A 27,738-nucleotide genomic window follows, 5' to 3' on the forward strand; every position below is an offset into this window, starting at 1 on the left:
GCAGAGTGGATATTCTCCACTTGGCCTGTAGCCCGGGTCCCTAGCTCTCGAGCCCAGACCCTATCAGGCGAGCTGCTGGTCCTGGGCAGGCCCCTGGCAGGTGCTGCTTTGGGGCAGGTGTGATTCCTGCTGGGGAATCTTGTGCTGAAAATGTGAGATGGCCAGTGGCATCCTGAGACATGGCAGCTCCAGATTTAGGGGGACATCGCTAAGTGATAAATCACAGGGACTGAAGTCCTGAGGTCGGAATGGATGAGGCTTTAGTGGGAGGACCCGCCGTTTGGGAAGCCACGTTCTTTCCCATCACTGCCCCTCCCCAGCCAAGGTCCCACGTGTGGGCTACCAAAGCAGTTCCCCCAGTGCTTTGCTGGCTTCCCTGGGCTGTGCGAGGGGGTGTTGCGGAGCATGGCCTTTAGGCGTGGGCTTCAGTAGTTGCAGCCCCTGGGCTCTGGAGTACAGACTCAGCAGTTGTGGTACATGGGCTTAGTTGCCCCACCGTTTGTGAGATCTCCCCAGATCAAGAAGGGAATCCGTGTCTCCCATGTTGGCAGGCGGATTCTTTACCACTGAGCCACCAGGGAAGCCCCTGAATTGTTCACTTTAAAATGATTAATTTTTTGTGCTACGAAAATTGCACCTCAACAAAAACAACGAGTGTAGACAACTTCCACATGTGATATGGTTTAAACGTGAGTAGTTAGGAGGCAGAGGGTTTAGATCACAGTATTAACATTTTGCTATCAGAGACATGTGACACACAGGATGTCAGCGATGGAGTTGGTTTCCAGCAGTGTTCCTATAATCCCACCTTTGTTTTGCTAACTCTGATGAACACAGTCACACGAAGCACACCCCATAGAGGCCAGAATCTGTGACTTGGGTGATGGCTGTTTAAAATTTGGATAATACAAAGGAGTGTGGGGAGAACATGTTAGTGGAAAAAGTTACATTTATACAGAGAAGCTTAAAGAAGAAAACAGAATGTGTATGCTGATTCCTCTACGTAGGAGCACATCTGTTCCTACTTAAAAATAGATCCAAGGAATCCTTTGTGTAGAATTACAAAGTTCAAAGGCTACAAAAAGGCACAGCCTTCCCAATCTTTGCTGTTGTTCAGTCGCTCAGTCTTGTCTGACTCTTGGCGACCCCATGGACTGCAGCACACCAGGCTTCCCTGTCCTTCTCTATCTCTTGGAATTTGCTTCCAATCATGGATGGCCACTGTTAAGGTATCTGTGTGATATATTTTTTTTAAGGATGTGTTTCAGGCTTGTGCTCACACACCTAGATATTTTTTTAAAATAAAGAAGTCATCACAGATCTGTAAACGAATTTTTTCAATCTATAGATCTTGGAGCACTTTCCATACATAGCAGCTCCTGCAGGTGGACTTCATTCTTTTGAATGGCTGCATGATCACCACGATGACAGTTGGCCAGCTCCATTCTCAGTGCTGTGGGTGTATTACCTTATTTAATCTTTGCCACAGTCCTACTTGGCGGGCCCTGCTACTGCTCCTGTTTCACGGAGGAAGGAACAGAAGCACAGAGAACTAGTAAGAACATTAAATCTCGTGTGTCAGACCCCAAACACACACTCTGACCACCCCCAAATTCTGCTCCCCTGCACAGTTAGTTTGTGGGTGGGCGGGGGGCTATCATGAGTTCCGGTTTCCCTACAGGCCACCTCCTGACAGCTATTTTCCATTCTTCCTTTGTCACAACATCTCCTAGGATGTACGCCCCATGTGTCTCACATGCTGGGTTGTGATCTCTTGGGGTCTCTGTTTCCTTGGAGTTCTCTTCATGTTTTCCTCCAGTTAAAAGAGACAGGGAACAACTCAGAAGAGCAAAACAATTATGATTAAGGTTTACAAAATTATTCCCGAATAGCTATCGGATTTGGATCTTTTAGCCCGGAAAAGAGAGCATGCATAATTCCTGTGGCTTGGTGTGTACACAGGAAGAAATCTTGGAGACTCATCTCCTGTAGGGGAGGCAGGTCCTGGGTGTCCCCCTGGGATGCCGTCTGGTTGAGAACCACTCTGAGATTTTCTGGGTGCCCCTATCTGCCCTGCCACGTGGTGAGTGGACTCCAGGGTATACAGCAGGGCTGAGGAAGTCCCCACCCCGGGTGCCAGGGCCCTTGCTGTTTATTTCTTCCTTTTCTTGGCACTGGGTCGTTGTCTCCCATGCTGAGCTCCAGACTGAACAGTAGCTGGTAACCCAGCCCATGGATCAGAGGGTAGGACGTCGGGTACTTGGTGACTTCATGGCATTATCAGATGCGGGATGTTGCAGAGAACAGATGTGCGCTGGGCATTGGTGTTTCACCTTTTTGAGAGAAGCTAATAGACACCTGGGATTTCCCAGGTGGTGCAGTGGTCATGAATCTGCCTGCCAATGCAGAAGACTCAGGAGATGTGGTTTGATCCCTGGGTCTGGAAGGTCCTGTGGAGGAGGGCATGGAAACTCATTCCAGTATTCTTGCCTGGAGAATCCCATGGACAGAGGAGCCTGGCGGGCTACAGTCCATGGGGTCACAAAGAATCAGCCATGACTGAGCAACTGATCACGCAGGCAAATGGACAGTACAGTGGTGCTGGCCAGCCTTGTGGCTACTGTTTTGAGGAAGCATGAACATCGAGCTGGTTTGGATCTAGAGTCCAGATCCAACGTCATGAGAAAACTCAAGTTCCAGAATGTTTTCATTCAGTCAGCAGAACGGCAGAATGCTGCCGCTGTCTGCTTGTCCTGGCTGACTCTGTGTTCCTGGTCGCCAGATACAGTTTGCTGTTTAGAACCATTTAGCAGAAAAGGATTCCGTCTTGTAAAAACACAAGCTTGACGTGCGCCAGCACTCAGGAAGCTCAGCTAAATATTTGAATCCTTTTCTGGGATAGAGGCAGGCACACAAACGGGATCGTGTCACAGATTTACCCGTGTGTTTCTATACGCACCAGATCTTGGGCAAATCTCTTTTGTGCTAGATTGGGTAAGGCACCAGATTCGTGGGTAGGAAAGCAAAGTTTGAAATGAGCTGCTTGGGTCATGTGGTCAGGTCACAGTGGAACAGAAGTTTGTGCGCTCAGGTCAGAGAAGGTCTTTAGTCCCATCCATGACCCCTCAAGCTGTCCAAACCACAGAGTGAAGAAACACACTTCCTTTGGTTCGTCTGACCAAATTATTATCTGGCAACTTCTGGCCTGGTTGCCGCAATCAAACTGCAATCTTCCTGCCTGCTTGAGAGAAAGTCCAGTGGGGGAGGCGGGGGCAGTGTGGATGGGTCCCCAGAGTCAGAGCCTGAGTGGGCTGAAGGGTCCAAGTTGAAACCTCAGTGGTGAGCTCACCCCAGGAACAAGTCATCATCTTTCCCAGACCATTGCTTTTTCTTCCTTATTTTGTTTTTTAAAAAAGTCAATCAGTTGTGTTTTTGTAAAGCTAGAATGTAGAAACGGACATTCTCGTCCTGTCACTTGGGATTCTGAGTGCATGCGTAGCAATGCCTTTAAGCCATGACCATGACCTGAGATGCAGATGAAATATGCCCGAGGTTCGTGAGTGGCCGAGGGGGTGCTCCGGCTGGAGGCAGCCAAACTTTGCTGCTGATCAGGCCCAGACATCAGGAGACATTTTCCAGCCTCCTGTTTAATGGGAGAGCAGCACTTGAAGTTACAGTTTGGTTGTAACTGCCTGCAAAAAACAGTGGGTGTGATGATGTGATGGCCTAGTCCAGGGGCGGGAGGAGTGGGCCTGGAGGTGGTGGGAAGTGAGCGGGGTCAGCCATAAAATCCTTGCAGATGCTTCCTCCTGGGGGTCCAGCTTCGGAAGGGCAGCCTTCTGCTGTGCTTCCCGTGGCCGGTGGGGGAGGTTCCAGTGTGCCCTGTGCTAAGTCACTTCAGTCACGTCCGATTCTTTGTGACCCCATGGACTATAGCCCACCAGGCTCCTCTGTCCATGGGATTTCCCAAGCAAGAATACTGGAGTGGATTGCCATTCCCTTCTCCAGGGGATCTTTCCAAGCCAGGGATCGAACCTGAGTCTCTTGGGTCTCAGGCAGATTCTTTGCCAGGTGGGTTCTTTGCCACCAGTACCACCTGTAGCCTCCTGCTGCTTCCCGTGGCCGTCGGGGAGGTTCCACATGCCCTGAGACCCAGTTAAAAAAGAAGAAAGACACAGAGCGTCCCACAGAACCCAGAGTAGGAATGCAGCTGGGCCTCAGGAAGGTACCAGCACCGGCTTTGGGCCGCTTGGCTTAACTTCTCTCCGCATAGCTGGTTCTGCTTTCCAACCCAGAGAGTTGAAAGGTGACCGCCTCCAGCCTCCCATCCCCACGATGTGGTTCTAGCCTCCAGGGGCTTCGTCCCTGTGTTTCCCGGTCTCTATGTGTCAGGGAGGTGGGAGGGGACACTGAGATTGAGTCCTTCCCCCCAGCGCTGGACTGTATTGATTGTAAATCTGTCTGTGACACCGACGAGGCTATTTGGTTGAACAAAGACGTGAAATCTGGGAGCTGGGGCAGTAGCAGCTTACGCCAGCCTCGGTGTCCAGGGATTTCTGTATTTGGTGGCACAGTATTGAGAAGATCCTAATAGGTCATTCTTTTAAAAATTTCTACTCCTGGTTATATCTTACAGGTTGTCTAATATCTTAGTACAATGTTGCATGTGTGTAGTTTGTAAATAGATACACACCTATCAGAGGATTCTCACCTTGTTTTCTGCAGTCGGGGATATGCAGTCAAAGCGGCCTGAGACTCATCCTTTATGAGATGTTCACAGTGCATGGAAGGTGTTTACCCCCAGCGTCTCTGGGAATATTCAGTGATTCATACAAGGGACAGTTCCTATCTTGGGAAGCATAAACTATGTATTTTCTTTCTTGACCCTAAAATAAACTTCTTAAAGAGTTGTATGTCCACAAATCTTGATTTATCCACAAAGACGACTTCACGTTGTTGGTACATGAAGTTCAAACACATTGATCCCCTCCTATCAGCGTGAAGAGGTGGGGGTTCTTCTCGTAGCCGTGATGCGGGCAGCCTTGTGTTTCCTGGTCGAATTTCTGAAACCTAGTGGGCTAGTTTAGCATTTATTCCCAAAGAGCATAGATGGAAAGTGAGGGGGCAGTATTAATTAGCTTCCCTCCCAGTGGGAAATTCGCTGCTGCCTTTCCTGTGTGTTTTGTAAAGTCTCTGAAATGCTCGCAGAGGTGCTGGATGACCGAGGGACTGAGCCGTGAGAAAGTCAAGCCGGCGTGATGGCTACGGGAAAAGGCTCTCCTTGCGCTCTGCAGGCTCAGCCCCCACCTTCTGATGCCCAGCCCCCCTCTAGTACATCTCCTCCCTTCTGCGACCTCCCCTCCTGAATCTAGCATGGGCATCAAGTCTGGGCGGAATCCAGTTGACCCTCAGACGTATGGGATGATTCCTCACCTGTCATGGGTCAAAAGCTATCCCTGTTGATGGGGAACAGTGACAGTCAGGAAGGTGGGTGAGATGCGAGCAGAGGCTGGTGTCTCGGCTCATCAGTACCTCGCAGGTGTGCTGACTGTTTGCGCCTGTCCAACGAGGGAGCGTGGGTAAGCGCTGCAATCTAGTGTCATGACTAAGGATCACAGCGGCTAACTTTCTGCATCCCATAGGAGCTCGGCTTGGGGTCAGCAAAGTGTTGAGTGTTAACTCAGGCCAGTGAGTACTCTGAGGACAGCAGCTGTCAGGCTTGTCAGGGTTGGGATATAGGAAGGATTCCATCTGCCCTCCCTGCAGAGCTGAGCGTGAGTGCCTGTCGAGTCTCTGTGGAGTCTTACCTCTGACATGATAGACTGGCCACCATCATCTGTGAAAACACCTGGCACGTAGTAGGTGCTCAGTAAAAATGCAGCAGATGTGTGCAGTCTCCTGAACGCCTCTGTTTCCTGGTTTGGTTTCCTTCTAGTCCTCTTAAAGTTCCGCCTGGGCTGGGTCTCCTTGGTTCCACTGCCCTCAGGACGAAGCCCAGGCTCCAGGGGCTGGAGGGGAGGAGGGCCATGCCTCCTCACCCAAGTCCGAGAGCCCTTGGGGTCCACGGCTGCGCTTCCCACTTGAAGGACAAATTCACGGTGTGGAGGTACCAGCTGATCCTAAGGATAGCAGAGCGCCCTGGATGGTTACCGAGTGCTGTGGCTCCGACGTTTCTGTTTCCAGGAGCCCTAGGCTGGGGGCGGGCAACCTGGTGAGAAAGGGGGACCAAGTCTCAGTGTTCTAAAACCTAACATGGGGGCTGACATCTGTCACTGTCACCATTTTTATACTTTTTAAGAGCAAGTTGTTAGGTCCAGGCCACATGTCTGTGCTAAGTCGCTTCAGTTGTATCAGACTCTTTGCAACCTCATGGACTGTAACCCACCAGGCTCCTCTGTCCATGGGATTCTCCAGGCAAGAATACTGAAGTGGGTTGCCATGCCCTCCTCCAGGGGATCTTCCTGACCCAGGGATCGAACCAGCGTCTCTTATGACTCCTGCAATGGCAGGCAGGGTCTTTACCACTGTGCTACGTGGGAAACCCCCTAGCCTACACACAGGGGATCAAATACCAGGTGTCAGGAGTCACTGAGAACCACATTAGAAGCTGTAATTATGATCATTCTGTGTCCTTACTTGCTAGACCTGCAACTTGGGAGGAGTGAATATTGAGGGTTTTATAAGAACATTACAGAACAATAAAATCCCGCGTCGGTGCAGGAAGCCTGTGCAGGCCGGTGGGTTCCCCACTGGGTACAGGGGGCTCGTGTCTCTGCCATTTGTCTGGAGAACCTGGCTTGCCCAGTTGCCACCCCACACGTGCGATGCTTGAGTGGAAAGAAGGGTGACAGAAGAGCAGGTGGTTCTTCTGGCAGGAAGTGAGATTAAGTAAAACACCAGATTAGAAAAATTTTTAAACAGTTAAGGTCACACTTTGTAAGACTCAGACACACAGAAATGTCTGCTTGGCTGCACAGAGTCTGTGCATTGGGATGAAGGGCTCTCTGAAAAAGCCGAGAAGCAGTGGGGCTGCTATGTCGGAAGTGGAGGGTGATGGGACTTGCCCTTCTTCCCCTTTTAAGAAGCATCTTCCTTGTTCTTTTCCTTCTTTAACTTGTCTGAGGAGTGAGGCAGAGGGAGGACTTCTTTAGGAGCCGGGCTGGTAGAGGGATGGAGCCCCTGGTGCTCACCTTTTCCCACGCCAAATACTCGACTTCAGTTTCCCTAGAACTCTTAGGACATGCCTTTGCCACCTGCAGGATCGAGAGGCCACCACCCGCTCTGGGGCCAGAGCACTTGATGATTGATGGAATGCTCGGCTCTGGAATCCACTAGATCCGCCAGTGTTGGAACAACAAGAGGCAGATAAATGTAACGGCAGTAGAACGGGACGGGATTTAAAAACAGCATAAATATTTTACTAGGAACAGTTTTTTTGGGGGTGGATGACATCCCAGAATTGATGCCACCTGTTCTTTTTAAACACCATCCCAGAGTCAGAGAAGACCTGGGGGGCATCTTGTGCTCAGAGACCCATATCCCTGGACAGGCTGCTGTAATTCCCTGTCCTTGGGTGATGCTTCCAGGACTTAAACTTGACCAGTGATAGGAGGAGACAGGGCAATTCGACTGAAAACTTTTCCACAAACGATAGAAACCAAACTAGAATCTAGATAATGTACTTTAAATTGGAAGATCCTCAGTGATGCCACGAAGATCCATCATGCTGCAGCTGAGTCCCAGCACAGCCAAATACATAAATAAAAATAAATATTAAAAAATAAAATAATAATATATGCATGTTTATTATGTTCAAGGAAACAAAAATCATGATTTCAGACTTTGGCATGCCATCAAAAACGGTACTGTGAAAATTTTATGGTGGAAAAAATGCAATAACTGATATCAGAAAATCAGTAAATGGGTTTATCATCATGTTCAATACATCTTTAAAAAGAACTGGAAGATAGGTCAGAATAATTCCAAACTGAAACTCAGATGAAAAAAAGATGGAAAATAAAAGAAGATAAAGACGTACATGGTATGGTGAATAAGTATAGTATAGACACAGTTGGAGTCCCAGAAGGAGAGGAAACAAAGCTTCAGAAAATGATAGTGGACATTTCTCCATAGAAAATGCCCATCTGGGTGCCGGGAGCTTTTATGAGCTCAGCTTTTATCATCATTGCTGTGAATGTTTAGTCTGCTCCTGCTCCGAAGAAGGGTTGGGATTATTGGCAATATGCCTGGAGTTCAAATGCAGGAGTCCCCCAGGGTGGGGGGGCAACAAAGGATGAGATGGTTGGATAACATCACCAACTTAACGGACTTGAATTTGAGCAAACTCTGGGAGATGGTCAAGGACAGGGAAGCGTGGTGTGCTGCAGTCCATGGGATCGCAAAGAGCTGGACATGACTTAGCAATGGAACATCAAATGTTCCCCAAAGTTCTCTTCATTCCTGGGGTGTTCTGCTTGGACTGCAGGCCTGAGAGTCTGGTTGGCACTAGCTGAAATCCCCAGTTTGAAAGTAGAATAAAGCTTCCTAAGGAAATAATATTATAAATGGATGTCGCGATCTTCATTGTAGAGAGCTATAGTGCAGGGGCAAGCTTGGGAAAGAATCATGGTTTATCTAGAGCATTATGTCAACAGAAAGATGCACGCCTGAGTTTCAAAAGTTTGGAACGCAGCCATCAGCCGTCCTGTTGACGTGTTGGGGTGGCCTGTGCAGTCTTGGTCACCCTGACTCTTGATACCCAGTCTGATTCCTTTGAAAGCTTAGGTCTGAATGTGTAAGTGACTTGGGAGCTCCCAGGTGGTGCTAGTTATAAAGAACCTGCCTGCCAATGCAGGAGATGTAAGAGACCCTGGTTGGATCCCCGGGTCGGGAAAATCCCCGGGAGGAGGGCATGGCAACACAATCCAGTATTCTTGCCTGGAGAATGCCATGGACAGAGGAGCCTGGCGGGCTGCAGTCCGTGGGGTCTCACACAGTCAGACACGACTGAAGCAGGTTAGCACACAACCCAGCACAATCTATTGGGGAAAAGACTCTGACCAAGAATAGATACAGATACAGATGTACGTGTGTGTGTGGCTGAGTCTCTGTGCTGTACGTCTGAGGCTAACGATGAATGGCATTTTAAATCAACTATACTTCAATAATAATAAAGGGAAGAATCTATGCTGACACTTCCTTGGTAGTTGGCACTATGTCCCCCTCTCATTCGGGCAAGACCTAGCCGATGTGTCTTTAGGACGGATGACTCTCTTATGGGTGGTGAACCTGAAAAGCAGTAGTAAAGGCCCTCCTTGTGGGTCTGAGAAGTGGACTTCTTTTAAGAAGACATTTACATCTGTCGGGGAGTTGATTTACCTGGTGAGAGCCTTTAGAGGTTTCACGGGACTCGGAAAATTGTGCTCTGACCCTCCAGCCCGCTGTGTGACCTCAGGGAAGCCACGCAGCCTCCTTTCCTGCAGACTCAGGGCTGGATGGGCTGTGACAATGTCCTGTCATCTCAGGAAGCAGAGCCAGCTTCCTTCCAAGGGCATCAAGTCCCCCGGAAGTCACAGGGCCGAGGAGAAGGGGTGAGCAGCCTGTGCCTCCTGGCCCTCCTCTTGTTCCTCTGATGCTTTATCCACCCAGGAGTTGCTGCATCAGAGCTTTGCAATTTCCTGTGGGACAGGCATGATCCGGGGCGTTTCCCTCCTGCCTGTGTGTGTGTGTGTGTGTGTGTGTGTGTGTGTGAGACCGTCTGAAAGAGGTCCTGCAGGAAAAGGAAGTCACCCAGCCCAGTGATTCATGACAAGTGCCCTGCATCCTGCTCTGCCATCCTCTGCCATCCGCGGGCAGGGCCTTCCCCTGGTGGCCGGCGGGGGAATGGCAGGCCCGGGAGCAGACCGTCCCCAAGTTGTCACAAAGCCTCTGACCCTACAAGATGATTTTGTTGTCGTTCAGTCGCTCAATTGTGTCCAACTCTTTGGGACCCCATGGACTGCAGTATGCCAGGCTTCCCTGTCCTTCACTATCTCCCGGAGTTTGCTCGAACTCATGTCCGTTGAATCAGTGATGCCGTCCAACCATCTCACCCTTTGTTATCCCCTTCTGCTCCTGTATTCAGTCTTTCCCAGCATCAGGGTCTTTTCTAATGAGTCGGCTCTTGGCAGCTGGAACCCTTGGATAGAGCAAGTAGGTGGGCTCTGAAATGTGCACCGTGGAGCGGAGTCCTGCCCATGAGAATGCCCCCTTGGGCCAGAGCCCTGGATGCCAGCCTCTCCCTTAGAGGACAAGGGTTCTGCTGCTGGGGAGAAGCTATCAAGGGGCCATTGTCCCAGCTGGGTACGGGGGAGGCCTGGGTGCAGCCCAGTTCTTCCTGTCCAGAGTCGCTGGGGCTGCGAGGACTGCAGGGTGGCAGAGGTCTGCTCTTTCACAGGGACTTTAAGCTCAGCTGAGATGGGAAGCACGGGGCTGTGGTTTGGGGACACTGAGAAGCGTTAGCTGGAGTCTCTCCTGGGGATGCAGCTGGAAATAGCAGTTGCATCGATCTGGAGTCCGAGGGGCTGGTGTTTCCTTTCCGTCGTCACCTCTTTGAACTCTGCACGTCCACCCAGTGCTGCAAAGATGCAGCGTCTGGTGCGGCTTTTTCCCGGAGCTCAGAGCCAGCGCCGGCCACAAGCTCCGGGAGGTGATACCTTCTGGACAGTGACCTTCTGATGAGGATCCCAAGCCCGAGGCCCTCCCGCCCTGGGTTTGCTAGGATTGTCCCCTGAATATGGGGGCGAGAGGGGACGCCCATAATTCAGATGCCGATGGTGTTTCAAATCTCATTTCATATTTCAGTGTCTGGAGAAAAACACCTTTATCTGAGTTGCTGCATTTTCTCCTTGGTCTGTGGGCTTTTAACATGAAACTTTGAAGAGAAGCTCATCACTCTCTTTTCCTTCTTGGGCTAGGTGTGTCTCTTTCCCCTCTCACTTCTCTGTCTTGAGTCTCCGCGGTCCTCCCAGAGCAGATCTTTGCATGCACCCTGCATCTCCTCGCTGTGCGGCCGGTCTCAAAGGGCGGGGGTGGGGGGTGGGGCAGGAGCTTTGTTCTCCTTCGTCCTGCTTTCTGGGAAATCTCTGGACTTCACCCTGAAACTCTTCCTTTGAAATATCCATTTCTGTCATCATGTTTTTAGTTTCTGAGGGTCTGTCTTACTTTCTGAATGATCTTTTAAAAATGCATCTTGCACTTTTCTGTGGGTGTAAATCTCTGGTATTTCTTAGATGAGTATTTCTTTCTAAAAGATTAAAATGCATCTCTAGGGACTTCCCTGGTGGTCCAGTGGTTAGGAGTCCACACTTCCAATGCGTGGGGCATGGTTTTGATCCCTGGTCAGGGAAATAAAACCCCAGCATGCTGCATGGCTTGGCCAAAAGAAAAAAATAAATAAAAGGAGAATGTTTAAAAAAATAAAATGCCTCCCCAGAGCTCTGTTTGCACAGGAGCTGGTGGGTGGGGGCACATGTGGCCTCTAGTTGGGGAACTCCACCTGTTTATAGCTGGGTCTGCGGGGGTGGGGGGGACACATTTCCCTCTTCCATCTGGGCTCGCATAGGGCGGGGTGGGGTGGGATGAGTAGCGCTCCCCCCACCACCACCACCACGAGCTGTGTGCAGGGTCATGGGCCAGCCTGTGTCTGACACAGGTTTTCTGGAGTCAGCCTCCAGCATCCTCCAGCATCCTCCCGGAACATTCCTTCTCTGGTCCTGTGGCTGGGGCGCCTAGGTGTGATTCTCTGCAGTCTTGCCTCTGATTCCGATATTCTGATTCCAGCATTGCCTCCAGCTCTTCGTACCTTTGGGGAACGTGGGCGGGACTGACTTGCTCTCCCTGCTGCAGGCCCTTAGGCTCCAGCTCCTTCTTTCACAGTGACCTCACCCTCCCTCCCCCAGCTGTTCCTCTCTGTCCTCACTTGTCTGAAGGGTTGTCTCTTCTCCCATCTCTTTGACCTGAATGTGTTTTTTTATTCCTTAAGCCATTTGACAAGGGATTTGGAAAGGACTGGAGAAAAATGCACTTGGGACTTCCCAGGTGGCACTAGTGGTAAAGAACCCACCTGCCAATGCAGGAGACTAAGAGATGCGGGTTCAATTCCTGAGTCTGGACAATCCCCTGGAGGAGGAAATACCAACCACTCCAGTATTCTTGCCTGGAGAATCCCTTGGACAGATGAGCCTGGCCGGCTACAGTCAGATCTCAAAGAGTCAGACGTGACTGAGCAACTTAGCACGCACACACCGAGAAAAATGCATGTGTCTGTTTCCTGTGTGTGAGTGGACCCCTTTCCTAACAGCTTTACAGAATTATTTAACAGAGAAAGAGCTGAGATGAGACCTTTATACAATTGAGCAAAACTGGAGGTTCTTATGCAGCCATCAGATTCTGGAGAGAAAATGATAAACATGCAATAATTAGAATTTATCGTTCTTACAGGATGATACCTAGGAAAATAGGTTACATCTTTTTATTTTATTTTTTTTTTAGGTTACGTCTTTTTAGAGTGCTAAAGGTTTGAATAAAATCAGTTTCTACCAAAACAAAGTGATGTGTCGCCGTACTTCTTAAACCCCTCCCCAAATTTCCAAATTTCTGGAAGTAAATGTATTGGAACATGCCAGTTCTAGGTTAATTATTGTGTATAGATGGCACATGTTTCTGAAACTTACTTTTAGCATACTTCTTTTATGAAGGCAATACAACTTCATTGTCAGAAATTCTGGTATGAAATAGAAGAAAATATCCCACGTCCCCCCAGCTGGAAGTAAGCTCCCCTGTACTGGGTTCTGTTTATACTGGGTCAGAATCCATGCCCATGGATTCATGGCGGTGTTCTCGTCTTCTTTCAGGACACTGGCGTGGGGAAGTCCAGCATCGTGTGTCGATTTGTCCAGGATCACTTTGACCACAACATCAGCCCGACCATTGGGTAAGTTCTCATCTGTTCTTCCGATTCACCTTTCACCCTTTCTAAGTACCCAGAGAGGTCACAGTGTCGGAGCCTTCGGGGGTGTTCATCCCAGCCAGGGAGACTCAGTCCCGACGGTGAAGACTTGGACACATCTCAGGGACTTGGGCGGTGTGTCTGGTCCTCCTGTCCCTGCAGTCCCCTCCACCCGGCACCAGCCGCCCTCACTGCCGCCTCGGGTTGTTTCCTTGATCTCTGAGTACGTTACTCTGCAGATCATGCCGACTTTATTTCCAGATGGAAGTCGAGATCTGGGACGAATCCCTGAAGGTCCTGCTTGAACTTGCCTGCCAGGAAACCTGGGAACGTGTCCACTCACAGCAGAGCCGTCTGCACGGCTCGTGGGCAGATTGATTTTCCTTTCCTGGCTTTATTCAGTGTCGGCATCTCTGTTCTGATGCTTGGGAGGGGAGGGGAGGGTTGCCCTCCTACCCCCTGCCCTGCCCAGACCCCAGCCTTGGGACTTGAGAGCACTTCCTGTTCGCTTTCTCCTTGCTATGGATGCCTTCACCAGATGTGCTTCTGCTGTGCTGTTTTGCAGGTGGTTAATTTTTCACCATCTTAGTACTTGGCCCAATGTGTTTTTCTCCATGAAGACAGCATGCACTCTGCAGAGAGCAAGGTTTGGTTTTCCTCAGCAGGGAAACAACGGGTATATAAATTTGGGGAACTGGGTAGGATGGATGAGGTCAGGACAACGGCCTCCATCAGCCTTGAGTGGAGAAGATTCACGGCAGGGCACACGGCAAGCCTCTGACTCACAGCCATCGAGTCCACTGGGAGTCCACCCACCTCCCACGGTGATCACTGCCTTGGGAAATACCTCAGGCTGTGAAAGGGCATCGTTTCTGCACCGAAAGTTCATCCTTGTCACCCGGTGACTCATGAGAAACCCTGACTGCTATTCAAGCAGATTGTCGGCATCATGAACAGACGTATGCACCTCTCTTTCTAGTTTGACCTTTACAAGGACATCATGTTTCTTTTCTGCCAGATTTCTGCTTCCCGCAGGTAATGAAGCCAGTTCTGCATTGCTCACCCCCACCGCTCGGGAAGCGAAGACGCCTGAGAGTCTGAAGTTGAAAGCTAGCAAGGAGGCCGAAAAAAAAAACACAAAAAAAACAAAAACCCAACCAAAAGAGCAACGTTTGTCAGTCTTCATTTCAAACAGTAGTCGTCTTTCTCCTAGTGGCAGGAAATCAGGAACAGAGAGAAGTGTGTGCATGTGTGCACACGTGTGTGTCTGCACATATAGGTGTGTGTGTGTGTGTGTGTGTGTGTGCTCAGTCGTGTCTGACTCTTTGTGACCTCATAGACTATAGCCCACCAGGCTCCTCTGTTCCTGGGATTCTCCAGGCAAGAATCCTGGAGTGTGTTGCCATGCCCTCCTCCAGGGGATCTTCCCGACTCAGGGATCAAACATGCATCTCTAGCATCTCCTGCATTTGCAGGCAGATTCCTTACCAGTTGAGCCAGCAGGGAAGCTCCGCATATAGGTGAATACATACATACGTATGGTATGATGTGCACTGCTACTTTCACTAGAGCTGTTTCTCGCGGGCTCACTGTGTGTCGATGGGGACTGTCATTTTCTCATTTGACCCTGAAGCAGCCCATAGATCATGCAGGGTGGATGTGGGGCCTATCTCACAGATAAGCAAATTGAGGGACTGTGACCCTCATCCCCCAGGGTGGCTTTGGGACTCTGTCTTCTCCCCTGACTGTGCCATCAGATTCTTTCTTGACCAGGGTCAAGGCTGTCTCTCTGGTCTCAGGCTTACCTCCCTCTTATCTGTAAAGTGAAAAGCGTAGCCTGGGTATATTTTTTTCCCCTAGCTCATAAAAGTCTAAGATTTTCAAGACATGAACTTAGTTTTCTAAACCTGAGAACTTTTTCTGAGCAGAGTTGCTGTATTATTTATCCCATTGCCTAGAATATATTGAAGAACGAATGAAAATCTGATTTGTTGTTTAGTTGCTAAGTGACTTGTTGTTTAGTCGCTAGGTCGTGTCTGATTTTCTGCGACCCCATGGACTGTAGCCTGCCAGGCTCCTCTGTCCTTGGGATTTCCTAGGCAAGAATACTGGGGTGGGTTGTCAGTTCTTTCTCCAGGAGATCTTCCTGACCCGGGATTGAACCTGCATCTCCTGCATTGTCAAGCAGATTCTTTTCTACTTTACCACCAAACCACCTGAGAAAATCTGACTTACATCAATGTAAAAACAAAAACAAGCATCAAGACAAAATGTTGATGTAGCTGTCTACATACAATTTTAAAAAGCATTTTTGGAAAATGTTCCATAAGCCAAGTTAAAGGGCAAAGGTTAAACTGGAAAAAAAATTTTTTTTAAATACATTGTTACAAAAAGTTGGTATAAAATAGTCAAACAGGGCACAAGAAGCGGGATGACCATTCCTGCTAAAAAGTAGACAAAAGTCATGAACTAAAGATTCACAAAAGGAAAACAACTGAACAGTGAACACTAAAATGATGTTCAGACTTACGATCACCATGACCAAAAACCAGAAATGAAATACCATTTCCTGTGTGCCATCCTGGAGCAGATTCGAAAGGCTCTTGTTTGGGGAAAAAGTCATCTCATACAATTCAGTGGGTGTATAGGTACGTACAAGCTACCATTCGGTGAGCATAGCAATGTGGAGAATATATGCTTCTAAGAAGTCCAAAGAGTAGTTGTATGAGAACACAGAGATTCAGGTACAAGGATATTCATTTAACCATTGTCATAATAGTGAAAAATAGGTGACCCTGACATGGTGTGTAATATGCAGTCACCAGGTAACGATGCTGATCTATAGTCACAGAAATAGAAAGATGTCCACAATATATCAAGTGTAGGAGAAACGAAATCTATGTACCATCGACTCGGGGGATAAAAGTTGTGTCAACGCCATTTGGAAGACAATACCAATTTATTAGCAGTGATTATGGCTGGACAGTGAAATTTTGATTTTTGGAGTATATTTGTTCTGACGAGTAAGCTGGGACGTACAGTTTAAGAACTCTTAAAGAAATGAAATGTCATGCGGCAGATGCGATTTTGATCATGTTAGGTTATATCACTTAGGATATAAGTGATATCGCTTAGAATATCGCTTAGAATTTCCATCTAATGCAATTGTGTGTTGATAATTAGAGCTTGCTGACTGTTCAGCTTGGTGTTGAGTACATTGTGGGGACAAGTCATGGGACCTGCAGGGATGAATATCTTCCTCCCTGGAACTTCTGTGGTCTGCCCTTAGTCTCAAGGAAGAGTAGAAATTGAGGGAATTTTACCAGGATGAGCACTGAGTGTTTGCAGGCTTGGACTCTCGCTGGACCGTGAGGGCCCTTGGGGTCCATGAAAGTGAGGGAAGACATCCTGATGCTTTACCCCTGCAAACTCCAGTGTGCATCCTGAGAAGAACAGAGGAAGACACCTTTATTGTCCCTAGAAAGTGAATTTGGTTCAGTGATCATATCTGACATAGAGTCTAAATTTCCATTTTTCCAGTTGTCCTCAAAATGTCTTTGGAGTGCTTTTCCCACTAATTCAGGGTTCAGTCAAGGTTCATACAGCGCATTTGGTAGGTTTGTCTCTTACCTCTCTCTTTATCTAGATTCTAGAACAACCCCCCATCTTTGGTTTTGTTCACTTTTCATGACATTGACTTACTCCAAGCATTCGGACCTGTCATCTGGTAGAGTGTTCCCTATTCCAGATTTACTGGATTGCGTCCTCACAGTTAAATTCACATTAAACATTTTTTGGCAGGAATTCTGCACAGGTGAACAAGGTGATGCATATACTGACCACACCACGTCAGGAGGCTCCTCGTGTCTGCTTCTCCCACAGTCAGAGGCTTGCTGTTGCTTAATGAATGGGAAACTTTATCACACAGGAAAAGACAAAACAAAACCAAGGCTACTCAACATTCCTTGTGTTAGACTTTTGCATCTTTTCTGAGCACTGAGGAAAAGCTTAAGAGGAACTATGCAAAAAAGAAAGTATCAAGTGTTTCATTATCTACTGAGAGTTTCAAATCCTCTGTTTTTCCTGGAGAAAACAAGTATTTGTTCATCTACCCATCTTTATCCCTGCACTTGCACAAGCAGGATGAGGGTGAGACAGTGTTGTAGTGTTGCTGCCAGTGCTGGGGTCATAGAGCAGGGAGTATGCACCAGGCCCACACTCTCATGTGCCCGGATACAGCCGCTGTTTTCACTCTTAATTGTGGTGATGATACATTTTTAAAATCTAAGGTTTTCTTTCCTGATTTCAGGCATCTAATGTCTTAGGACTGTTGAAGATAAGTGTTTTGAAACACAGTGTTCTGAATACACTTTTTGCCTCCCCCCACCCAAGCCCCCTGTTGGACTAACAGAAGAGGTGGGATTTCTTCTTTGGGGTAACAGGTCCTGTTTCCTCTCCATGGCCCATAGAGGAGAGCCGATGGGGTCCTGCCAAGGCCCCGCCATCACAGGAGTCTTCGTGAAGGTCGCAGGGGTGATCGGTAATGTGCCAATGTCGCTTCTCTTTTTCAGGGCGTCTTTTATGACCAAAACTGTGCCTTGTGGAAATGAACTTCACAAGTTCCTCATCTGGGACACTGCTGGTCAGGAGCGGGTAAGGACACGCTGCTGCTGGCTTCCTGGGGAAACGATGCCAAATAGCACTGGTTTCTTTGTATCTGGCAAGACTTGGTGACTAGTGATAGAAACCCAGCTTCAAATGAGTTAAGCAGGAAAGGAAACGCGCTCTTTAGGCATGAGGAACAGGAAGGGGCCGAATCCCATCCCTGCCAATGTGCCGGCAAAGCTGCCCAACTCTATTCCATGTTCTTTGCTGACCTTGAAATTGAATTCTTTTTAGGCAGACCCCCTGGCCATCAGCACCCCCAGAAATAGAGCAGCTCTTCCCAGGCCTGCCCTGGGGGCTCCTCCTCTACGTGGTCTGAGCCGCGTGCCCAGGGGATGTGGCGCCCTTGCTGGCGGGGCCGGGGAGTGCACTTGCCCCTGGAGGTGGCTGCCTCAGTTCCACCCGAGCCCCGTGGTCTGGGAGCTGGACAGACTTTGTTCCCTGAAGTCTGGGTTCCCATCCTGGGAAACAGGGGAATGGGTACTGGGTTGCCAGGAACAATGGATGACGGCTCTATTATTCCTGTTGTTGTTGTTCAGTCGCTAAGTTGTGTCCAACTCTTTGTGATCCCCCCTGGACTGCAGCATGCCAGATTTCCCTGTCCTTCACTATCTCCTCCCATCTCTGATTCCTAATTCTTTTTATTTCCTGAAAATATTTGTGGAGACGATAACTCAAGAAGCTCACATCTCAAGATTTTAAAAAGTGAAGTAATAGATGCCTACAGACTGTCTTGAGCAGGGAATGTGTGTAATAACTAGGGCATATGTTATCAGAGTTGAGAGGAGTGGCCTGGATGGGTGAACACAGGGCTCACCAGTACCTTCTCTTAACCAATCAAGACTGGCTCCAGAGCTGGTTATCGCAGAGTAAGACGGGTTAGACTTGCCCTGGTCTGTTCCCAGCTCAGATGTCACCTTTGCTGCCCACCCCATTTAGAATGTTGGCACTTCCTCACTCCCCACCCCAGCTCGCTCCCTTCTTCTCCACAGCCCTTGCTGTGTGTGTTCAGGTGCCCACTTGTCTTTGGGACCCCAGAGACTGTAGCCTGTCAGTCTCCTCTGTCCATGGGATTTCCCAGACAAGCATCCTGAAGTGGGTTGCCATTTCCTTCTCCAGGGGATCTTCCCAACCCAGGGACTGAACCCATGTCTCCTGCATTGGCAGGCGAGTTCTTTAACCACTGCGCTACCAGGGAAGCCTCTTGACAGCCTTCACCACCCTCTAATACGCGCCTCAGTTCGCTCATCGATTGTCAACCGTCTCCCTCTCACAGGAGAATCCAGGACTCAGGATAACCCATCGTTTTCATTATCAGCTCCTCACACAGCAAGTGTGTGTGTATACGAATTTCATTTTCTATAAATCCCCTCTTAAAACGAACATTCCAGTGTTTGTAGATGAAGCTGTCTCTGAGGTTTCCTTTCCTTTAATGAGGATGAATCTTCTGGCCTCAAATGCTACCTACCCTCGTTAGAACATCTGCCACTTCGCTGTGGAATTGAGAACTCAGATTAGCACACAGGAAGCCACTACCTGGGGCCCCTCTTTCTCTCTGACCGTGGGCCATACCCACTCCCAAAATTAGGGGGCTGGAGTCCGAGGGAAGTGACAGCATAGGGGTCTCTTCTCTATGTCCCTGTATGTTCTCTTGTAGCAATTGGCTAGATTTCTGTTTTTGGAGTTGGGGGTTTGTTCCTTAAGCAAAGAGGTTTTTTCTTCTTCCCCATTTTGCTTTTGCTCATGAAACAGTTGCTTATGCAGCTGCTTTTTAAAAATAAATTTATTTATTTTTGGCTGTGCTGGGTGTTCCTTGCTGTGCTCATGGGCTTTTCTCTGGTTGCAGTGAGCAGGGGCTACTCTTTACTTGTGGTGCACTGGCATCTTATTGCAGTGGCTTCTCTTGTTGCAGCTCCTAGGCTTTGGAGCACAGGCTCAGTAGTTATGGCCCGCAGGCTTAGTTGCTCAGCGGCATGTGGGATCTTCCCGGACCAGGGGTCGTAGCTGTGTCTCCTGCATTGACAGGCAGATTCTTTACCACTGAGCCACCAGGGAAGCCGCTGCGGCGGCTCTTCCCAAGTGTCGTAAGTCAGTTTTACACAGAGGCAGCGTTGCGGCTCCTCCTGCCGCTGCATGTCCTCTAGGCTGTGCCCCAGCCTTGTGCTCGGGGCCTTCTGTGCACTAATGTGTGTGGCCCACTCACGGCACTCGGCTGGGGACTGTCTGTCACCATTTACAGGCGAGGTCACCCAGACTCAGAGAGGTTGAGTAACCTGGTCAAGACCACACAGCTAAGAAGGTATAAAGCAGAAATTTGAATCCAGCAGTCTGGATCCTGTGACTGATAGTTCTGTTTTGATGGAAAAAAATCACACAAAACCACACAACTAAAATTATCCCAAATCCCACGGCCCAGATATTTCTACTGTTGACATTAGGTGGCCATTCTCCAGATAGCTCACTGTGTGTGTGTGTGTGTGATTATTTCTTATCAATGGGATCCTGATTCTTTATAACCTGCCATTTTCACTTGTGTTGAAGTGTCCCTAGAGGGAGATTTCTGTGTGATTGAAGCAAGGCTCTTGATACTGACTTACCTATTCTAATAGTCATGAGATCAACTACTTTCGGTGAAATTTGGCTCTAACGTGACTATCAGAGTTTGGAGTCTGGCCCACTTAGCATTTCAAAGCAAAATCACCGTAACATTTCTTTCATAGGCCTGTATTTTTAATTATTCTAATTGCTTTTCTAAAATTTATCTCTCAGGTTGTACATACCTGTGATTATATCACTGTGTCTATAATTTGAAAAGCATAAACCTCGTATTAGGGCTTCTTCTTATACTCCAGGAAAGAGGGCTTGGGTTTGGGTGGTCATTTCAAGTGAATCCAGGTTTGTGGAGCGTGAGTGGACAGAGTCCACCTGACCTCGTGGTTGTGGATCCCTCTGGCCCTCGACAGCTTGGCGTGTTACCCCCGGGCTGACCTTGTCTCGTCCCTCCATGCAGCCTGCTCTCGCTCCAGTGATGGCAGTTTTTCAGTCGTTTTGGCAGCTTCGTGCTGGACTTAATGGTGCTTGTAATGACGTTGCCTCATGTTTGAGCTAAAAATAAATTCCCTGCTGTTGCTGGTGTGGATTGCGGTCGGTTCTCTCATTAATCGTTGGAGTCCAGTGCATTTTATTTTCCCTCATCATTGTAGAAATCTACTGCTGTTCTCCTTAGTTTTCACAATGCTAAACCCAGTCTCTTTGGATTTATGAGTTGACCGTATCAAGACAGATTTAACTGCTCAGCCCGGTGCTCTGCATGTGATGATTCCTCAAAATGGGACCACGTCTGCGTCTGCCTGGCACACACAGCACTCCTGTCAATGTCCTACTTACCATGGTGCTGAGTCTACACTAGATGTGGCACAGATTCATACTCTCCAAGGATGATTTTTCCCTCTGAGCGCTGAAGATGTAAAAGGATCCTGGTCTCCTCTTCTTATAGAAGAGTGCATTCATTCTTTTTTGTTTGTTGTAAATTTTATTGAAGTGTAGTTGATTTACAGTGTTGTGTTAATTTCTGTTGTATAGCAACATGGCTCAGTTATACACACACAGGTATATATTCTTTCCATTTTCTTTTCCATTATGATTTATCATAGGATATTGAATACAGTTCCCTGTGCTGTACAGTAGGACCTTGTTGTTTATCCATCCTGTGTGAAATAGCTTGCATCTGCTAATCCCAAACTCCCAGTCCATCATCCGTCTTCAGCCCTCTGCCCCTCTTGGTTACTACAAATCTGTGCTCTGTGTCTGTGAGTCTGTTTCATAGATAAACTTACTTGTGTCATGTTTTAGATTTCACACATAAGTGATAGCATATGATATTTGTCTTTCTCTGTCTGACTTACTTCACTTAGTATGATAATCTCTAGGTTCATCCATATAGCTGCAGGTGGCATTGTTTCATTCTTTTTTATGGCCGAGTAATATTCCACAGTATATAACTACTGCATTTTCTTTATCTGTTCCTCTGTTGATGGACACTTAGGTTGTTTCCATGTCTTGGCTGTTGGGAATAGTGATGCTATGAACATAGGGGTGCATGTTTCTTTTCCAACTAGAGTTTTGTCTGTGTATTAGAGTGCATTCATTCTTGACATGTCGTATTTCGCTTTTAGTTCAGTCCTATATGATGGACCTCCTCTGATTCTTGCAGTGGCAAATGGTAATCCATCAAGTGCCTCTGTAAAAATAATGGTTAAAAAATGTAACCATTTCCAGTTGATTGTTGAATCCAATTTTTTCAAAGCTTACTGTTTTGAGATTTGTGAATTGACTGCGCTGCTCCCCAGGGGGGTGTTTCAAGAGAAGAGTGCCCTGTTGGGGCTCGGAGGCGGCTTCTGGGGTGTCCGTCCTGTCCTGTTCACAGGGGTTGTCCTGTTGGTTTCTGCTTCATGCTGACGGGTGAGGAGGGGCAGTGGTAGGTCAGCAGAGCCTCTAGCAGGATGCTCTCAGGGACTGGAGCTCCGAGAGAGCCCTAGGGAGAGAAGGGAATTTATCTGCTGAGCTCTGTCGTCCCAGCTCCCATTGTCGGGATTTGTGAGGGGAAATGAGACTTCTGTGCCAGGGTGTCAACTCATTGCTTCCTTCTGAGTTTCCTATGATTTCCTCCTTTGTTCTTTCATTTCACCTGGGGACCGATGTATCTTCATTGCTACTGAATGTCACAATGTGAGATTTACCTTTCTAGATGTATACTTCCAAATCTTTCTGTGACTGCTTTAAAACACAACCACAATCTATAGAATAACTCTATTAAATATGTCAGCATCCTGGGAAAATGTCAGGCTTCCTTCTCCTGGTCTGATCCATCAGAGCAGCATTATTTTAAGAATCTAACCTGGGGAAGAAATGAACATCATCTTATTCTTTTGTTTCATTTGGTTAGAGTCATCATTGTAGTTGTCTATCTTTCCTAGTGGGCTTGTTATTTAGTTGCTAAGTTGTGTCCTACTCTTTGTGACCCCATGGACTATAGCCCGCCAGGCTCCTCTGTCCATGGGATTCTCCAGGCAAGAATACTGGAGTGGGTAGCCATTCTCTTCTCCAGGGGATCTTCCTCACCTGGGGGTAGAACCCAAGTCTCCTGCATTGCAGGCGGGTTCTTTACTTGCCGAGCCACCTGGCAAGCCTGCTCATTCCCCTCCTTGGGCTCATTTCCTCCCATCTCCCATAACTTGGAAGCTTAGGTAATGGGATCATAGATGCTAGCATGCAGCTGAGAAAGCCGTGGCCTCAATATCGGGTCTGAATGGGTCCTTGGGTAGGAAAAGAGAATCGAAAACAGCAAGTTCAAGGTCAAGTTCAGGCTCTTTACAAACATCAAAAGAAACTTCTGCTCCGTTTCCTTCTTTCTTAGGAAGGAAAGTGGAGTTCGTGGTCAGGAAAGTGGTTCACTATTCATAGGCTGTGGCTAAAGTCAGAGGAAAGTTTGACCTTCAGGCGTCCTTGAAGAAAGAGGCCTCTTACAAGTTCTGAATGAGCTGCTCTTTGTTTTCTCCCCAGCTTGCCCTACAGCCCCTGGAGAGAGAGGCCAGCTCCAGCGCTGCTGGAGGGCGGGGGGCTTCACCCTCAGCACCTCCTCACGGACTTCCATGGGGGAGTTCTGCCTTCAGTGGAAGGAGGTAGGGTCCATGCAACGCCCCTTCTTAGAGAACAGTGCTTCCACAGTGTGGACTGAGGTCTGAATTAGGGAACTATGCCCTCCCTCCATTGCTCCCCACCCCCACAAGAAGGCTCTCAGAAAGGAAAAGTGGGTGAAGGTTGTGTGTGAAGCTGATGGCTCAGAGGCCCGCAGATGTGCTGTTAAATGAGAGCAGCAGCTGTCGATGGGGCCCAGGAGCCTCAAGTCACCTTTTTGTGAAAAGTCACCCAGACGGGCAGAGGCCTGGCGACAGAAACCGAGGGAGAGCGTGACAGTGGTGTTTGGGCTGGGGCAGAACTAGCTGCTCACCGACCTGGCTGCCAGGGTTTGTTCTGTGTGGGGGTGTTTGCGTCATTTAGGAAAATAAGATTTTAGGTGCAGAATTGCCCTGCAGGGTATCAGAATGTTGCCAACAGGAGAGAAAGAGGAAAGACACGTCCGTGTACTGAAAAAAATAAATCCAGTAAGTCCTTCAGGAAACACTGCAAAGTCTCTGCCCTTGGTGGGTGGGATGGGAACTCTGGGAACGGGGAGGGGGCGGGGAGTGGGGACTCAGGAGCAGCGGTGGGGTGGGAGGGTTTCAACCCTGAGCTGGTTTGAAGGGACCCAGCCGCTTCCTCTGGCATCCTCCCCACCATCACAGACCCTCTGCCCCCCAGAGAGCATCTCCCCTTCCTGGGGACTCATGCAGCTCCTCTGGATGAAGACTCTTGGCTTCTAGGGCTTTTTCTGTCTTTAGTCTGGGTTGTGATGCCATAAGGTCTTCCCAGGTGGCGCTAGTGGTAAAGAATCCACCTGCCAATGCAGGAGACGTAAGAGATGTGGGTTCAATCCCTGGGTCACGAAGATCCCCTGGAGGAGGGCATGGAAACCCACTCAGTATTCTTGCCTGGAGAATCCCATGCACAGAGGAGCCTGGTGGGCTACAGTCCATGAGTCGAACACGACTGAAGCGACTTCGCATGCATCCGCATGATGCCATAAGTGACTTCCCATTGTGAGGCAGGGTCTGCACCTCTTGGCTAAAGGCCAGTCTCCTCCTGTGACTCTCAGGGGACCTGGGGCAGAGAGCCCAGGTGGTGGGGCGGGAGGCAGGACTTTGGGGCCTGGCTGGGGTTGTGCTTGTTAAGAACCTGAGATGCCCTTTACCTGGTCGGCCTTCTCTCCTCCCTGCTTTCCCTCTTTTCCTTTTACACAGCTGATTTCATACGTCTGGTTAAAATACAAGCAATAAATGTCATTCCTAACAAGGAAGTTAGACAAGGAAGTACAGACTTTGTGTAGCATGGAAAAGCATGTCTGTGAGCCCCTGTAGGTCCTGTTATGGGGACAAAGGCGTGTCCTCTGAGCGGGAGCTTAATCTTCAGAGTAGCCCCTCCGAAGGAGCCACCTCCTCCGTCCACTCTGAGGAGAGTGAGTGCTTCTGAAGGACAGGGATTTGTAGTCGTCTTCACCATCTCTGTTTCCTGTGGCTGTTGTAACGCACATGTGAAGTGAAGTCGCTCAGTTGTGTCTGACTCTTTGTGACCCCATGGACTGTAGCCTACCACGCTCCTCCATCCATGGGATTTTCCAGGCAAGAGTACCGGAGTGAGTTGCCATTTCCTTCTCCAGAGGCTCTTCCTCACCCAGGGATCGAACCCGGGTCTCCCGCATTGCAGGCTACCAGGGAAGTCCTTAACACACATATAGTGCCTTCTAACAACCTGGGTTCACACCCTCCCAGGTCTGGAGCGTGGGCTGGCAGGTTTATTTTTGGAGGCTCTGAGAAGAGTCAGCCCACAGTCTTCGCCTTGTGGCCCATTCATCCATCTTCAAAGCAGAGCATCTTCAAACTTCTCTGACTCCCCTGCCTCCCTCTGCCATCTGAGAGGACACATGTGGAAGACACTGCGTGATACCACTGCCCCCACCTGGTAGCCCGGTGTAACCTCCCTTCCCAGGACCAGCTGCCTGCCTCCAGCCACCCTGTGCTGTCACAGGTCACAGGTCCAAGGGTGAAGCTGTGGACATCTTGGAGGACTATTGTCCTACCTACTGACCCTCTGTCCCCATCGCTTAGAACGGCCCTGTCATGTACCAGATGTCCAGTAGATGGGTGTTGAATGAATGAGTAAAGTTAGTGCCAGCCCGTGTCTTCATTACACCTCTGAAAGTGACGCTCCATTTCAGAGAAGAAACTGAATAGTGGAAAAAGAGTGGGATTTGGGGTCAGAAGACCTACATTTAAGGACTTTTAAGAGCTGTATGTCTGTGGGCAGTTTGCTTAATCATCCTGAGCCTTGATTTTCTCATCTATACAATGGGACACCCCACCACCACCACCATCTAGCCTGCCCATCCACACAGGGTTATTGGCTCTTTTGTTGCTGAAATTTTGTTGAGTTCCTGCTGCTGCCCAAACAGGGGGTCACAGAAGGTTCTGGGTGGAGTTGGCAGCTGAGAAAAGGTGTGAATGGAGGAGGGGTGAGCTCTGTGGATGTGATTCCTGAATGCTGAGGAAATCCTTTGGCATTGGCACATTAAAAGAAAAAAAGAAAGTGAAGGGGGAAAAAAATCCCCTTTCATTGCAAAAATAATGTATACAGTTAACATTTTAAAAGAGTTCTTTCAGGAAACGTGAAAAACAAGTGATGGGTTTGCCTGTAATGGCGTTATTCAGAAATAGCCATTTTGATAGGTTTTTCTATTCAACTTTATGTATCTATTATTGGGTTTTTAGGACATCTGAGCAGACATATTAAATAGGCCTCTGCTTTCTGTGCAGAGAGAGGGTCTGTGTAAAACTCAGAAACCTTCTTCTGAATGGCACAGAAAGTACATTCAGTGATGGTTTTTCCATTCAGCCTCTGCCAGCTGGGAATGTCGGGAATGTCAGGAATGCCCTTCTCCCTCTTCCCCCTTTGTTTGAATCCTGAGGGACCTCGGGACATGTTCTGGCTTCTGCCCCAGACTGCCCACTGCCCTGGCATTCTGGGGGAGGCAGAGGATTTCTGCTTGTGTGCTGCCCCCGCCCCCACCCCAGGACAGACTGGCGCTGGCCCCTGCTATGTGAAAGCATCTCACAAGGGACCAGCGCTCTCTGAGATCCTCAGAAAACCAAGCCCTGCAGCTCGTGGGCCCAATGCCAGTGCTCTCGGCTGGGGTGACTCTCACCGGGGAGGCAGAGCCCAGCTGGGGTTGGTCCTTTTTAGGAAACTTCGTGTATTTTCCATCACTGCTCCTTCTTGACATGCAGAACATTGCTGCTGTGGAATTTATGATGCCACAAACCTGCGTGTAAGGAATTTTGCCCGAAGTCGACTGGGTGGTCTAAAGGACTGGGTTTCCTGGAATGGTACTTTCCACTGTGTGCTGACTGTGTGTGTGTGCGTGCACACGCAGGATGCTGTGGGATGGGATGAAGGGAGCCTTGTGGTGCAGCTGAGGCAAGAGCAGGGTGAGTGTTCCATCCACAGTCTGTCTGACCTTGACCATGAGTGTCCTCACAGAGCTGGGAAAACCTTAGCTGTCACCACCCACCCACCCCCACCCCAACCCAGACTGGTACTGAGCCAGGTACAGGTCAGCACCCTGTCTTGAGTCAAGATCTCTTCACCCTGTGCCCCTAAAGTGGTTCTCAGGATACTCACTAGGTCCCTAGATGTTAAGAAATATTACTTGAATAAAGGTAGAAAATAAAGAATTCTGAGTAAAAGCAAAATAAATAAGTTTTTTTTCTATAGAAAATTTCAGAGCCTTTCATGTAACAATAATACTTTGTGAACTCCAGGGAAGCATTATAATATGTTGTTGTTCAGTTGCTAAGTTGTGTCCAACTCTTTGCAACCCCATGGACTGCAGCATGCCAGGCTTCCCTGTCCTTCACTGTCTCCTGGAATTTGCTCAAACTCACGTCCATTGAGTCAGTGATGCCATCCAACCATCTCATCCTCTGTCGTCCCTTCTCCTCCTGCCTTCAATCTTTCCCATCATCAGGGTCTTTTCCAATGAGTCGGCTCTTCACATCAGGTGGCCAAAGAATTGAAGCTTCAGCTTTACCATCAGGCCTTCCAATGAATATTCATGGTTGGTTTGCTTTAGGATTGACTGGTTTGATCTCCTTGCTGTCCAGGGGACTCTCAAGAATCGTCTCCAATACAAGGTTTGAAAGTTTTAGTATGTAGTGGTTCCTGAAACTTACTTGGCCAAGAAACCTTTCTCTCCAAAAAGCACTTCGAGGGCACAGGGTTCTGCAGGACACCCCCCCCCCCCTTGGGAAATACTGAGCCATCTTGCCTTCTATGTGGTTTCATATTTTTCAGAAACTTGAGTTTAATTGCTGCCCAGTATTCCAGCAGTTAAACCAACTAATTATGGTTTCTTTGAGGCCACCTCTGATCAC

At 48.7% G+C, this 27,738-nt stretch overlaps 1 protein-coding gene across 1 annotated transcript in view; it reads left to right on the forward strand.

Annotated features, from left to right (window-relative positions):
* The window catches only part of RAB31 (RAB31, member RAS oncogene family), an 82,127-nt gene that overhangs the window by 17,601 nt on the left and 36,788 nt on the right, over nucleotides 1-27,738 (forward strand). Inside the window, exons 2-3 of the mRNA XM_061131264.1 lie at nucleotides 12,894-12,973; nucleotides 17,560-17,641. Of these exons, the coding sequence (XP_060987247.1) occupies nucleotides 12,894-12,973; nucleotides 17,560-17,641 (162 nt within the window). The remainder of the gene's footprint in view (nucleotides 1-12,893; nucleotides 12,974-17,559; nucleotides 17,642-27,738) is intronic.

Source organism: Dama dama, chromosome 27 (genome assembly GCF_033118175.1).
Source record: "Dama dama isolate Ldn47 chromosome 27, ASM3311817v1, whole genome shotgun sequence".
Lineage (NCBI taxonomy): Eukaryota > Metazoa > Chordata > Mammalia > Artiodactyla > Cervidae > Dama > Dama dama.